This window comes from Rhinatrema bivittatum, chromosome 8, assembly GCF_901001135.1.
Source record: "Rhinatrema bivittatum chromosome 8, aRhiBiv1.1, whole genome shotgun sequence".
NCBI lineage: Eukaryota > Metazoa > Chordata > Amphibia > Gymnophiona > Rhinatrematidae > Rhinatrema > Rhinatrema bivittatum.
Genome location: NC_042622.1, coordinates 43815892 through 43831712, shown reverse-complemented (window position 1 = coordinate 43831712; position 15821 = coordinate 43815892). Strand labels below are relative to the sequence as shown.

General features: G+C 44.1%; 1 protein-coding gene across 1 annotated transcript in view; it reads right to left on the bottom strand.

Moving 5' to 3' along the window:
• Positions 1-6911: 6911 nt before the first annotated feature.
• LOC115097734 (protein-glutamine gamma-glutamyltransferase E-like) overlaps positions 6912-15821 on the bottom strand; it is a 62125-nt gene continuing 53215 nt past the window's right edge. Inside the window, exon 13 of the mRNA XM_029613751.1 lies at positions 6912-7933. Coding sequence (XP_029469611.1) covers positions 7786-7933 — 148 coding nt within the window. The 3' untranslated portion in view covers positions 6912-7785. The remainder of the gene's footprint in view (positions 7934-15821) is intronic.

Here is a 15821-nt window from a genome sequence, read left to right as displayed (position 1 = left end):
GAAGGAGTAAGTGGAGTGCATGTCCCACGGGCCTGGGGAAAGAGGAGGCTCCTGTGGCTAATGAGAATCGAGGTGAGAAGAGACAATGAGAGGGCAGGGTGTGTATGGAAGAGGGGAGAGAAGTGAATGAGTGTGTATGTGTGTATGGAGGGTGTGTTGGAAAAGGGAGAGGGGGGGCAGCGGAGGCAGGGGGGGTGCCAACTCATCCCTCGCCTCAGGCAGAAGATTGCCTTGAGCCGCCCCTGGACTCCCAGCATCCTGATCGGACAGAGAATCGGAGGTCTGCAAATCACAGCTAAACGAACTGAGTGTTCTGAAGGGGTGTATTGCTAGATAAGAAGATAACCTCAGTAGCGCTGCCACGGGTTACCAGCAATTCAGATTTAATTGTAGTAATACACTGGATGGTGCTGCTGACTCAGGAATCTGTACCCAGGAGCTGGGGACACAAAGTGGCCGACATAATAAGACCTGCGGCAAAACAGGTGCTTGTTATGTGCGCGGGTTTTGATCGCCGTGCGCAGCTGAAGGTGCCACTTCAGCGGGATATAAAAAAAAAATGCAAATGATTTGCGTGCAGAAATCCGCGCACGTACGGAAAAATGCGCATACTAAGCATAGTATGCGGCCTATGTAATAAGCAGCCGCATCCACATTCAAAACCCGTGCTGATAATCCGCGCATAAAAGCGAGTGAGCGAGCGAACGGGTCTCCCTATTAAGTGAAAACATGACCCTGGAAAGTATTTTAATATTTTCAATAACTGTGCTGCAGAAAACATGGCAAATACTTTGATGGATTCTAATTCTCAACAATCTTGCCGCTTTTCTGGCCTTGTATCTGTCCGCCCGGGGAAGCGCCTACCACGGATGCCGTGAAAAGTGCTTTGCTAAGCTGGCCATTCTGAAGTCGAGATAGGCGTTCAGCCAGGCACTTATCAAGCCTCTCATGCTCTTCTGTTCGTGGCAGAAAAATCTGCATGATCGGGCACCCAGAAAGGCACCTAGCGACAAGCGTACCTTGCCATTTGGGCACTCAGCTAGGCATTTAGTTGCTTGCATATCTGTTTAGTCATATATGAAAATGCAAAATCCTAGTTTACATACCAGCATACTCTACTAGAGATGTGCATTTGTTTTTAGTGAATGCCTAAAAATTGCAATGCATGAGGTTATTTTCAGTTCATTCCTAATGGATTACACTGAAATGTTTGGGGTATTTTTCTATTCATTGCATTTTTTTTAAAAATGGGCCTCCAGCAGGATGAAGCTTCTGCAATGGGCCTGATGCCAAGGTCTAGGCCAGGATGAGCCTGGTGGCAAGGCTTGCTCATGCCCCAAGATCTATATTGGGGGGGGAAGGTTACACTAATTTCTTCAAATCTGCTCAAAATCTCATGAGCATTCACTGGTTTGTGAAAATCTCCATCAAATTTCTTACTAAAAAATGTAAACAGATTGCAAACTTCTTTTTTTTTTTAAGTTTCTATATCGTTATATCTACTCCTTCCCTATCAGGGGCTGCACACGTTGCCTCTGTAAGGAGCAGAAACTGAGTCCAGGGATCAAAGCTGCATCTTCTACACAAAGCCACCCAGCTCTTCCACCTGGTGATTGGGCCAGCCAGATAGGCATGCTTTCAAATCTCAGATCTGAAAATGGCTTATTCATTTTGCCCTCTTTTTCTCTGCAAAAATTGAAGGTCTGCTCATCAGATGTCAGATGTGATGGCTATGCCAATAGAATGCATCATTGAATGGACATTTTTTTATTCAATGAAATCAAAAGATGCATGCAAATCTTTTCACAATCTAAGAAACTAGTATTCAGTACAAAATATGCATCTATGAAATGCAAATACAATTTTTTTAAAAAAATGTTTCACTGAAAACTCATTGTTTTGTTTTTTTACAGTTTCTGTTATGAAACATACTTGTATCTTCTTAATACTTTCTCTGGTGAATAATTGTTGGATTTTACCAGATTTTTCATATGTTGCTGTTAACATATTCCAGAAAAAAGGCTAAGACTCTCAGTGAAATAAATGGTGATGCATTAATTCTGCCCTAGTCACACAGTAAGCATTCTCTGAAATGACCCAAGAGGTATATAACTGCAGTAATTGGTGTCTAGATTCAAAAGGGTATGAGGCATACCTACACTGCAATATTTAAATTAGAGCCTTTTCGATATTTAAGCTATTTCTTTCTGTTTCAAAATCAGGCTCACTGATTCATTAAGAAACTGTGAATCTCACTTAGAACTACATTCTTAGTTGTCAGAAATTACTTTTGCTGTTAAAAGGATTTTCAAAAGGTATTAATGACAACTGACCAGTGGAGGGCAGCATCGCTACAGGAATGGTATTTTAGGGAAAGTAATGTGGTTGCTGGCATAGGCCTGGATTTTCTAAATTCTCACAACCTAGAAAATCCCGCAGTAATGGGGGGGGGGGGGGGGGGGGGGGGCTGGCCCGTGAAAGTCAGCAGCGATCGCACCACCGTGGTGCGATCGCTGCCGGCTTTCGCAAACCAATAGCGCCACCGTGAAAGGTGGTGCTATTGGCCGCGTTACTGACGGCGATAAGGCTCCTTACCTTTTCTCCGTCAGTCAGCGATGTCTTTGCGGCGTCCGCCCCGGTGCCGCCCTGACTCCTCCCCTTCCGGTGCGGACGCCGCCCAGAACCCACTCCGATCTAGGTATCGCACACGAAATGTCCTTTGGAAAATGAACCCTTAGTCTACATAGAACTGCCCTACAAAAGCCCCTTTTTAATTTTGTTTCATTAAAATTACATTTAGTTTTTATTCTGTGTTGTATAACTGAGCCCATTATCATAGGCTGGCATCCAAAGGTAGGCTACCCACTTTGGCAGTTTCAGTTTCTGGTGCACACACCCGAAGTGACTATTTACCTGGGTAAATTGGCTGCCTGAATATTGCTCATCCTTTCCACAGGTAAAAAGGATATGCAGAGATCAACAACTTGTATACTTTTACGTGGCAGAAAAAGAAGGTGGCATTAGGTTGGGGACAAACTAAGGGGATTTTCAAAACTACGTGCATTGTTTTGAAGGGGAAAAAAGCACTCGGAAAAAGCAAGTGCCATTCTCTACAGGTACAATTTCCGGAGGCAGTTTTCAAAGGGAACATCTGTATATACTTTCCCTTTGAGAATGGGTGCAAAATCTGCAGGTAAAAGGGCCCACAGGGCATGCAACTACCCTTGCATCTTTAAAAAACTGCCCCCATTATGCCACGGTAAAAGAATGAAATATCCATGCAGCAGTAACACCAGGAAAAATTCTAGTAAGGGTCTGATTATGGATGACAGCCCAACCTGTGTGAAAACATTGTTGTTTTTAAAGATAAATTTAGAACATGTTAGAGGCAGAAAATTAGCAATCAGGAAGAACCATTTGCGGTCAGATTTCTCAAACGAGCTATACAGGGAATTCATGGAGGATGAGGGATAGGAAATAGATGGGCAAAGTTTTTCATATTCTATCAGGAACCATTCAGTTGTGTAGCCTTCTTTAACTGCTGGAAGGGTACAATGTCTGCAGCCTTCACGGCAGCTTTTCCAGCATTTCTCTGGCAGGATTTCTATTCATTTTGCATTTTTCTCTTTGTTTGAATGGTTATATGATTCCTTGCTTTTCTCATTCATAAGGAAATGTATTTATTTGATTTACTGATGTCATAATTTATTTCTCTCTACTCGCCAAGGATAGCATGCACTTACTTAAATATTGTTATAAAACAGAAAAGTGGTACAGATTGCTACAGAATTCAACCTATCAAACACATCCAGTAAATGCAGCTAGGGGTGTGCATGTAAATATTTTTTGTTTTGTTTTGTTTTGTTTTTTATTATTTTTTGTTTTGTTTCATTTATTTGAACCAAAATGAATACCAAAGGGGGGGGGGGGGGGGGAGGGGGAAACAACAAAAAAAAAAAAAGGAAAGGAAGAGGTTAGGACTCCCCCTCCAACACCACCCTATAGTGCAGCCAAAATAAAACAAAACAACCCCCTCCCCAGACTCTCCCATATCCACTCCCCTCACCAGTGTAGTTTACCCTATCTATGGGGCTCTTGGGGCCAATTTCAATTCGGGACTCACCAAAGCAGGAATGACTGGGGATTGCTCTTGTACCATTTGGACCATCAGAATCCAACAGAGAGGATTAGGCTGCACTGAGGGATGGGGCTTGGGAGGATTAGGTGAAGGGGAGGGGGAGCTGTGTAAAATGGTTTTATTTTGATGACACTCTTGAGAATTGGACTGGTGGTGCGCGCCGGCACCGGGGTTGCATTACCAACTGAAACAAAAATAACCCCGCATTTTGTTGGGTTTCCTTTTTGTTTTGCTTTCAGCAAATGACGCACTGCATTTTTTTTTATGTCATCCAAAAAGAAATGCACACACCTGAACGCAGCTCCAAGGGAAGGTTCCAGAAAACACAGCCTCGTAAATGGCAGGCACCTTTTAAATATCAATTTTGCAAAGACACAGAAAGTAGTTCAAATATATTTTAGCGCATTTCATATAAGAATAGGCAGAGCAGGAGGATGGTGGAAAGCTAGACCTTCGGTAAAATAAAAAAATAAACAAAACCAAAACATGAACAGAGTACATTCTGGATGCTCCAAAATGAATTTTTCCCATGAATGAAAAGAAAAAGAGAAGGAACGCAAAAGAAAATAAGCTTTAAGGAATATAAGAGATCTGTTTGTCCATGCCTGGTCCACATTTGATTTTAAGGCATAGGCATACTCTGTACCTTACACTATCTGTGTGCATGCCTCAGGACTGCATTTGAGATAAAGTGCTCTTATATCTTATGTTCATTCCCAATACAGCCCAGCCCAGCAAGCACAGATTTTAAATCTTGAAAGGCACCATCTGCTTGTATGAGGTAGTGGTAGGAGGGAGAAGACCATAGATGGAGTAATAGCTGTGACAGCACCATAGGCAGGTCCAAATAGGCAGAGCGGGGGGGATCCTTTTCTGCTGAGATCTTCTATGTTTCTGGGCTTTCTTTGCTGCATGTGCAAGGTACATTTGAACTTACAAGTGCAAGAGTACGACACCCGCAAAACGAGACAACACCGTCTGCTGAGTAAATCCTGAAAATGGAAAATCACTTGAACTTCTCAGCCCTTCCTTGTTGGAAATATGAGCAATAGGGTTGCCAGCTGGCTCCAGATTTTCAGGACAGTTCAATCCAGTTTTGATTTTACCCCACTGCCTGCCTGGACTTGTAGATCTGATGTCCCAATTGATTTCCTTAAAAGCAAGACTACAAGTCCAGGCAGGCGATGGGGTAAAACCGGGACTGGATCAGTCTGTCCTGAAAATCTGAAGCCAGTTGGTAACTCTACTCTAATGAGCACAGCACAGACTCAGTGGCAGTTGTTCAGCCCTTCCAAATGGAAGGTCCCAGGTGGATTCCTGGATTGAGTTTTCAGAGCCCCCAGTTCAGCTGGGGGTGGGGATGCTCCAAAGGTAGCACTCACAATCCCTGGGGGAGGCAACTCCTGAAGCTCCATATTCAGTGTGTTTGTGCAGCTAAGTTTGACACTGTTCTGTCCCCAGCAGTGGGTACATTTTGGTATCTGTATATACATTGCAGTTTAACTGTGCCTACTACAGTCTTTATTTGTAACCCATGATAAAAGCTTGTGAGCCCTGCCTTTAAGGGGAGTTTTACCTTTAAGAGAAACTCCCTCCACCTGCTTCTCTCATTGGGAAGGGTCTGCATGCCCTCTCAATCTAACTTGAGTCTCCTTAAGTGCCTTATTGGCTCAAGGAACTGCCCCTCATGCCTCCCCTGTGTCACATGGATCCTAGGTTCGCTACCATTGGATCTCACCCTCTAACCCCAGTTTGTTGGGACATTTCCTGTAATCACTTCCCAAGACTGTTAGTCAGCCTAAGCCAGGTGGCGTTAAAGGCTAGAAGTGCCTGCAGCCCCTGAAATACAATTAGCTTTTTTACACCTCTCCTCATCGATTTAATTCTAAAGACTAATCAGCTTCAGAACCCTTTGCCTTCTCATCCTGAATCCCAAGATACTCCATCTCCCTTCTCCTGCCTACCTCCAGCTACAAAGATCTCTGCCTGGGGCACATACACGTTTGGAAGCAACAATTGTGAGTAATGGAAAATAATCTGTGCAATAAATATTTCAAACCTAAAAGATCTTTGCCTGATGACTGATTAAGGGGAGGAGTCAGCTGTCTGGATGAAGGAAATTTGTATATTTCTTGTAGAGATGTGAATTGGAACCAGAATCGGATCCGATATCAGTTCCGATTCACATCTCTATAGATGTGAATCGGAACCAGAATCGGATCCGATATCAGTTCCGATTCACATCTCTAATTTCTTATTGAGCCAGCACAGACACTTAGCCAAACTAATGCTGGGATTAAAAATCCCAACCATCCTACCACCCCTGACAATAGATATCTGACTAAAAATGTATCCAGCTATGTCTGGGGTTGAATGCTGCTATCTGGCTAAGGTAGCTGGATATTATGCCAATTTTTTTGTGTTAACCGGATAACTACAGGACAGCCAAAGGTAGCTAGATGTTAAGATAGCTAGCTATATTCAGCAGCACAATAAATATCCTGGATAAGTTTAGCAAGTGGCTAACTTTGCCTGCCACCCAGCAGCTCAATATGGACCTCCTGGTGGGCAGATTTAGATTCCATGATACACAGCTCTGAAAGGTGCCCTGATGCATGGCTAACAGCCTCAGGACCATTACTGCAGTGATCAGACTAGGAGTGGTAGGGTCTCTTTCAATTAGGAAGGATTCCCCAGCAGCTGCAAAGGAAGGCTCATGGCACCAGAATTCCAGCAATGCTTCTGACTGAACTGGCAGGAAAAGGATAAAATACAAGACCAAAATAAAAAAAAAAAGCATAAAAACAATAAAAGCAGCAAATCACAAGGACTAGATGGCATACACCCTAGGGTTCTGACATTTTCATTGCACGCTTTTCCATTCTATCACTCCATTATACCCAGCTCTGCATATCAAGGACAACCAGTCATTCACAACTGGGAAGCTAATTCTCTGCCCTGCCTCATCTGGTGGTCAAGCCTCCACAGCAGCAGCACTGGCCAAGAAGCAAGAAGGGACTGGGGCTCAGTCACATCCCTCGTCTCTAAGCCCTCCTCTCCCCTTCCCACCACCACGAGCTTACTATGCCCCTCAGCCCAGAAAGTGCCAGACAATAGAGCTTTCTTTGGGTTTCTTTCAAAGCAGTTTTTCCACATGAAGGTTTAGCCAACTTTATGTCTGGAAAACAGCATAAAAAAAAAAAAAAAAAAACGTTTTAAAGCTGTGGCAGTCATTATTAATGGCAGTTGCTTGTCTGAACTGGTGCTTAGTCCTGGGCCCAGACTTGCCAGTCTGGAGGAGGACGAAATACATTCATGTCTGAGGACTCCTGGATGCAAAGAAAAGGTGCACGTCTACAGCATTTAATTCATAAGCCAGCTCTTCCACCTGTGTGGGTGCTCTGAATATCTTTCTTCAGGCTGATCGGAATATCTTACCTTTTGCACTGAACATTCAGTAAATATTGCCTATTGTGGTAGCAGTTAATTAGAAAAGGCAATCGTTCAACGTATTTTGCATCCAGGGGTTAAAGTGATTTCGGGTGAACGGAATCCCTCGTGTACCATGAATAGTGAAATGGGGGTTTTTTTGTAGCACATCTTACTGAAGGAGGCAGAATCTCATCCTGGGGTAAAAATGATGGGAATTATGCCATCTCCACCTCGATGCTCTGGGATGCCTTAACCGAGAAATGACCATAACTGAAGGTGGCCAGTAGAAGCCCGGTGCCGCTCTTGAAGGGGGTAATGTCAAACTGGACTCTTGCTCTCTCATTGGGCTTCAGTGGGGACAACCTAAAAAAAAAAAATCAGAAAAAGAAATCAGTTAAGCATGGCTGGTGCAGAAAACGTCCCTGGGTTTTATATATGAAATTTCCAATCAGCATTATCAGAGACTACAAAAGCCGGCACAGATCAGTACATCAAAAAATGAAAATAAAAGAGCTTGTAGAATCAGTTCTGTAGTAGAGATGTGCAGATTTGGAGTCTGACCTAAATTGGGTGAATTTCAGCCTGATTTGAGTTTAGTGGAATTTAAAAACATTTTCCCTGGATTTGCTTGGAAAATTCATTGTAATTTTCTCAGTAAATCTGGGAAAAATTCAAACAGGTTTAGTGTACTCTTGCTATGGTTTCACAGGAAGCCATATTGAATTTTTCTGCTGCGGGTTCCTCAAAACAGGCCAATCTGCTCAAACTTGTATGCAAATATAAAATTGTGGGCTCATCAAATCAGTTCATCAAACTATTTTTAACAGTTTCTACATAGCCAGAATACAGGCCCTTCAAATAAGCAAAATAATATCCCCTGTTAAGTATCTGTACTGGAATCCTAGCCATACTGTTAATTTATTTATTTAAAATACTTTGATCCCACTCTATTGCCAGTTCTAGCCGGGTTACATAAAAGCAAACAAAAAAATCAGTCAACATATAACACAAAACAGACTCGACAACTCAAGATGGATAGGCCCTACTAGGAAAGCACCTGGGAATTATCAATGTTGCTAACAATCCAAAAATGTTATTAAAGCAGAAAAACCTCATAGCATCTACCGAGCAGAATATGTCATTCAAACGCTAAACTGAATGCCGTATAGAAAACCTCCCATAAACAACTACTAAGGTTAGCTCTTTGTCAGTCATAGCAGAAGAACTGCATTATTTTCTCAAAACAGATTTGTCTACTACAACCTAGAAACTTCAAGTGCAGCGAGTTTACCCAACAGTTAATAGAGCTTACACAGGTTATGGCAGGAGCCCCCACCATGCCTCACATTTGTTTCTGTCTGCTCACCAGGCTTGGCAGCTCCTACGCTGTAGATCTCAAGCACACACCCTTCCTGCCCTCTTCCTACGATAAACTTGATCCTGGCACCCCACCCTAACAGGCAATCAACCACTCCAACCACACATAGCAGCTCTCAGTTTTCAGCTCATACACTCTCTCTCACAAATAACTATTAGAAAGTGCATTCCAATGTTACAGTATTTCAAATGTATTGCCAGTTACTTTAAACCCAAAAAAGAACTCCTGAATTGTCACTTTCAAAGGTTTATATACCTTATTGAAAAAAGTATACATGACAGCTGTCTAAATGTGTAAAGAAAGGAATGATGGGTAATTTATACTGCACCGAACAAAAAAATGAGAGTTCTGCTTGTGATTTTTGCTATAAACAGATTTAATGGGCTATGAACATTTGAGCTCTTCTTCATATCATCATATTCTATAATGTACTTGGTAGGTCTTAGAGAGACTGGAAGGTTTATTTCAAATATGCCGTATTTGGTGAAACTTCATGGCGTATGAGTTTGTGGGATGGATTTCTTGCCTACCAATGGACTCATTTATGACAACAAAAATAAGAAGAAATCCATTATCAGAATACATAATCGGACATACAGTAGATACGGGAACTGTTACAAGGGAGGTTTAGGAACTCATTTGAAGGACTTGCTCCAGATCTGTGAGTCTGTTGATTTAGTGTAGAGAATCCAGTGGATTCCTATTATTTATTTATTTGTTGGAAAATCTTACAGCCTGCGTCTCCCATGAAAACTTCCATCCAATGCAGAAATAGCAGTACAATCATGATAAATGAACAAGACATAATAAACACTGGCTCAAGTTTAGAGGGGGAACAGAGTTAGGGTTAGAGTGGGTTTTAGCTCAGCTGGCGAACTCCTTGCCACCATCTTTAGAAAAGGAATCCTTAGTCAACCCTCCTAGGAGGAGCAGGTCCTTTGCTGTTCCTTGTTTGTTTGTTTTTGCTGGGAAAGGACTCTGGGGTTGAGACCTGGGCAAGGAAAGAAGACGAAGACCCTTTACCCAAATTTTTGCCGTGCTTTGGAAACCTTTCTTTTGGGCAAGGAAGAAGTTTTGCACCTTGCCGCCTCTTGCTTTCTTTTTCCTCGCTGTTGCTTAAGGATTGTTCCTCTTTGTATTTTACTGAGTGCTCTAGGGCCTAGAGGCTCGGAGTCTTCAAAATCCAGGGGGAGGGCGACTTGAGTAGAGAAAGAGCCACAGGATCAACCGTATCCTACTGGAGGAATGGTTCGTCATTCATCCCTAGCAAGAAGGAGAAAAGGAAGGGAGGGGCAGAGCTGTGGTACCACCCTGGGGTGGCCCTCTATCTCAATGAGGCTGATGTAGAGGTGTAAAGCAGGTGCCCAACAGGTACAATCAACAGGAAAGAGGAGAAGATGGAAGAACTACAGGAGCAGTATGAGAGCTGGGACTTTTCTGTGAAATATCTAACGACCAAAGAACATCTATTGGGAAAGAGCTTGCAAACGAGCCTAATGCCTGGAAGGGAGAAAAGACTAAAACTAAGTATTGGAATTGGCTTTAACATCCAAATACTTTAGATGGAAGTAAAAGGTTACAAATGTATTACAAATTTATTATCTCGCTTGGCAGCAGTAAATGTTAAGTTGGAAACCAATCCAGCTTTCATCGCACCTATTAGTGCTGTTTCCAAATGGACTTGAAGGTGAGATAACAAGCTAAGCAATGCACAGGGCCTAGAGGGAAATCTTCTCCCTACTCTGGGAATTCTGGACACTCAAAGCAAAGTAATATCATGATGCCAACTGGAACATCTAAGCCTGTGTTCAAAGTGTGATCCCTGGGGCTTTACTGGGGACTATCAGCCCAGGGATTGCATTAGTTTGCAGATTTATGTTTGTTTGAATGCATGGTATTTGCGGAAATCTGTTGCTGATTCACTGAAAATGAGAGCTGGATTTCAACACAGCAGCAGTGAACTGTAACAAGATGTGCCAGAGGAAAATCTGAAAAAGTGTGACCTCAGATCTCAAAGAAACCTGCTCTTTTTTCCCCTAAAATTCAAGCAAGACTGATATTTAGAGGTACCCTGCAAACTTTCCAAAAGGAATCTTTGATTTCTTTACCAGAAGGACTGACCCAATATTCTGGGAAGAGACCGAGAGAATAGTTAGGCAGAGGTTTTGGTTTTGCTTCCCCATGAAGGAGAAATGGATGGTGTGCTCAGAGCCTTTACAAACCCCTGCCACTATCTTAAGAGTGTGGATTTCTTGTTTTTTTGTGGGTTTTTTGCTGTAGGTTTCCCGAGTTAACCTTTCAGAGAGCAGCATGTTCTGTACTGTTTTTTGGGATTCAGACAGAATGTACCATTAGTATTGGGAGGAGACAGAACCATACTGTGATATTTAACTTACCCATGTGGAAGAGAGTAATTGGTAGGTCTTTTTGGTGTATAAAGCCAGACCACCATCTTAGGGTGTGGCTTCCTTAGTTTCTTTTGCTGAGGCAGCCTTCTCTCCCTAATTTTGCTGTTGCTTGAGTTGTCTTGTGGAGCCTTTTAATTGGCTGGGAGTTTCTTACCATCCTCCCAATACTCAATTTTGTATTTTTAATTAATGTATTTGTGTTTGAGTATTCATTAACTAGGGGCTCAATTAAGTTAATTTAAATTTTGGCTCTAACATCAAATGGGAGAGGTTCTCTTCAAGAAAGGAATCTGAGCTCATCAAGATCCAATGAGAAGGCGAGATGGGAGAAAGGAGTTGGAATGGACCCCAACAGCGCCTTGGAATATCTACTGGAGATTTGGAGGAGTAACAGAAGTATCATTCTGATACTGGAAGGGAAAAGAGGAGTATATTGGATGCCCTTCAGTTACTGTGAGGAGGACTTAAGTTTAGAGGAGAAAACATCATGGAGGAAGTAGGAGACAAATAACTGTGTTAAAATGGATTCCACCTTTGATACTTCACCAACATTGGGAAGGAAGCAATCAACTTGCCCTATACCCATGGGAGGGAGAAACATCAATCTGAATACTAAATTAATTGGCTTTACAATCTGAACCTTACTTAAGACTTTGGGAGGTCATAAATTCATTCAAATGTAATTGTACCACCTAAAAGTGAATTAAACAGCTGTAAAGACTCATATCACCCGTTATGAGCTCAGAAACTGTGGGCCCTTAGATCTGTGGCATGGCTGCCGCAGCCTAGCAAGCAAACCCTCTAAGCCGATGACGACAGCTAGCGGACGCACCCTGCAGCAGGACAGACTGGAGCTTCACCTATACCAACCGCCTCCCCTGCAGGTTGAGCCCTTGGATTCTGGCTGCCGGCAGGCCTTAGGTGGGTCCCTGGGGCAGTGAGGCAGACAGGAGTCCAAGGGCAGGCTGGGATTAGGGCTGACAGCAGGCAGGAGATACCGGAGACAGATCAGAGGTCGGGGCAGGCAGTAGACAGGATATACTGGAGACAGGCCAGGGATCAGGGCAAGCAGCAGAGTGTAGTCAGATCCAGGGTTAAGGTCAGGTCCAGACAGCAAGCAAGAATGGTCAGGTCTGCGTCCGAGCTCAGGTCAAGGTGACAGGCAAGCGAGGACAAGTCTAATCCAAAGCAAGAGGTCAAAATCAGGAGATCAGGTCAAAGAGGAGACAAAGAAGAATGAGGCAGGGACGAGGCAAGGCTGGAAGAATCAAGGATGGATGAGGCAAGGATGAGGCAGTGCTAGAACCCAGGAACGCTGGAGCAACATGCAGAAGCAGGAAGACCCATTGCTGACGCACTGGCAGGAAGCATGGGACAGTAACAGGACATCATTTCCCTGAGCCTCTGTCCTGTTACTGTCACAGGGCCTTTATGAACAGGTGTGAGCCTCACACGCATGACTAAGGGGGCCAGCCTAGAGGGAAGTATGGCAGTGTTCTAGCTGGGCAGGAGGCATCGCAGCTGATGGGGGGTAAGTGTGGCCAGTTGTGGGGTCATCCAGCCACCAGCCAATCATTTTACAACTTATCAATAAAAGTATTGTTGGAAACCAAAGTCAGCTTCCAGGATGCTTTTTGCTGCAAAATGACTTCAATGCCCATCTGTGCTGTTATCATCACTTCAGTCTGCAAAGACTCTAAACTGGTTGCAATGCAAAGGTCAATGAAAGTGATCTTTTCCCCCACTTAGGGCACTCTACAATAACACCTGTTAACAGTATGGAAGGGTTCCACCTAAACTTTAGAACTGAGATATGGCTCCTGGAACCACTATCCAGGTTCAAAAAGCCCAGGGGTTATATTAGTTTATTATTCTTTTGGTTAGGCCTCTGCAGCCTGTCTGCATAGAAAATGGGCTACGAAAGGAGTCAGAGTGCCCTATCATTGGAGTGCTTTGTCCGTGCTTTGGTAACTGTTGTCTGAGAAGGAGGTTTTTCCCCACCCTTCCTGCCTCTCATTCTTGCACCATTGAGTAAGTTTTTTTTGTGTTTTTGTGTCACTGAGCACCCTAAGGCCCAGGGCCTCAGCTGCTGCTGCTGCTGGTTAGAGGAGAGGCATCTGTCCTTTCAAAAGGACAGAGGAAGAAGAAGATGGTGAGTTATCATGGAGAAATAGACTCACATCCATTACCCGGGAGAAGAGGTTGAGGTACGGTGTCAAGATTTAGTAGGAACTCAGGGAGAATTATCAGAAAAGATAAATGTGTGCTAAAACACCCACTTGGGAGCCACAAAGCAGGGATTAGAGAATAATCAAGACTGCAGGAGAAGAAAGAGAACCGGGACTTGTGTTGCTGGTAAAATATTTGGATAAATCTTCCCTCCCAAGGAGAGACTTTGGGGTTTTAAGATGTAAAAAAGAGTATGAGCTGAGGGCGCGAGTTACAGAGACAGGAGAAGTGAGTAAGGAGCCAAATTACTCAAGGAATTGTTTGTGAAAGGATTTTTCACAAATGAATTAAATTCCAAGTTGTGCAAATCAATGAAACTATTTTCACTTTTGAGTTTATAGAGGACTCATCAATTTACTTTTACAACCTTTCAGTAAAACTGAGGTGAAGCCCACACAGACTGTCCAGCCTGGTGGGCTCCAGCTGTTGTTAAGTGAGAACTGTGCAGGTAGGGTGAGGTTTTGGGGACATTAACAGAGTTTTTCCACTCAGGGGCTACATTTCCAAAACTGAAAAAAAAAAAAAAAGGTTTGCAGATGCATGTGGCGAACCCAAAAGAATTTCAGTTTTGCAAACTTCATAGTGGTAGGGGAGAGGGGAGGGGTTGCCTAGCTGAAAAGGAAAATGAAACACACGGCAAAATGAATATTTTTGTTTGATTTCACTTTTCAGACGAAAGCAGAACCCTGGGAATGAGAAGCAAGGAGTACATTTTTGGGATCCTGTCAGATACTTGTGGCCCAGACTGGCCTCTGTAGGACCCAGGATGCTGGGCTCGATGGACCTTTAGCCGGACTCAGCATGGCATTTATTTATTTATTTTAAAAGATTTTTTTTACCCGCTCGATCCAATGTGCTCGGCGGATAACAACCAATACATAATACAAATCTGATTAACCTACCAAAAGTAGCTATAAAGAAAATTGTATGTTCCCTGGCTTACGTTTTTGTGTAGCATACATTATCATTTGCTTTCAAATCTCTTCAATGAAGAAAAAGTTGCATTGTTAAAAATACAGCGAGATTTCGTTGTATGTTCATGTTTCAGATAAAAGACATGAAAGCCTGAGGCCAGAAGACAAACAGTAGAATAACAGAACTGTTTCTCAAAGGAAGCTGAGCGCCTGACCTCGGTGCCTAAACTTCAGTGAAATTTCAGCCAAAATGAGGCATCTACAATAATTTTAGGTTGAAAAGTCTCCTAACTTTGGAGCCTGTCACTTGCACTGGGTGCCTAGCGCTGGAAATCAGCATTGAATGAGCCTAACTTACTTAACCACTAGGGATGTGAATCGTGTCCTCGATCGTCTTAACGATCGATTTCGGCTGGGAGGGGGAGGGAATCGTATTGTTGCCGTTTGGGGGGGTAAAATATCGTGAAAAATCGTGAAAAATCGTGAAAATCTAAAAATCGCAAAACCGGCACATTAAAACCCCCTAAAACCCACCCCCGACCCTTTAAATTAAATCCCCCACCCTCCCGAACCCCCCCCAAATGACTTAAATAACCTGCGGGTCCAGCGGCGGTCCGGAACAGCAGCGGTCCGGAACGGGCTCCTGCTCCTCAATCTTGTTGTCTTCAGCCGGCGCCATTTTCCAAAATGGCGGCGAAAAATGGCGGCGGCCATAGACGAACACGATTGGACGGCAGGAGGTCCTTCCGGACCCCCGCTGGACTTTTGGCAAGTCTCGTGGGGGTCAGGAGGCCCCCCACAAGCTGGCCAAAAGTTCCTGGAGGTCCAGCGGGGGTCAGGGAGCGATTTCCCGCCGCGAATCGTTTTCGTACGGAAAATGGCGCCGGCAGGAGATCGACTGCAGGAGGTCGTTCAGCGAGGGTTCCGGCGCCTCGCTGAACAACCTCCTGCAGTCGATCTCCTGCCGGCGCCATTTTCCGTACGAAAACGATTCGCGGCGGGAAATCGCTCCCTGACCCCCGCTGGACCTCCAGGAACTTTTGGCCAGCTTGTGGGGGGCCTCCTGACCCCCACGAGACTTGCCAAAAGTCCAGCGGGGGTCCGGAAGGACCTCCTGCCGTCCAATCGTGTTCGTCTATGGCCGCCGCCATTTTTCGCCGCCATTTTGGAAAATGGCGCCGGCTGAAGACAACAAGATTGAGGAGCAGGAGCCCGTTCCGGACCGCTGCCGTTCCGGACCGCCGCTGGACCCGCAGGTTATTTAACTCATTTGGGGGGGGTTCGGGAGGGTGGGGGATTTAATTTAAAGGGTCGGGGGTGGG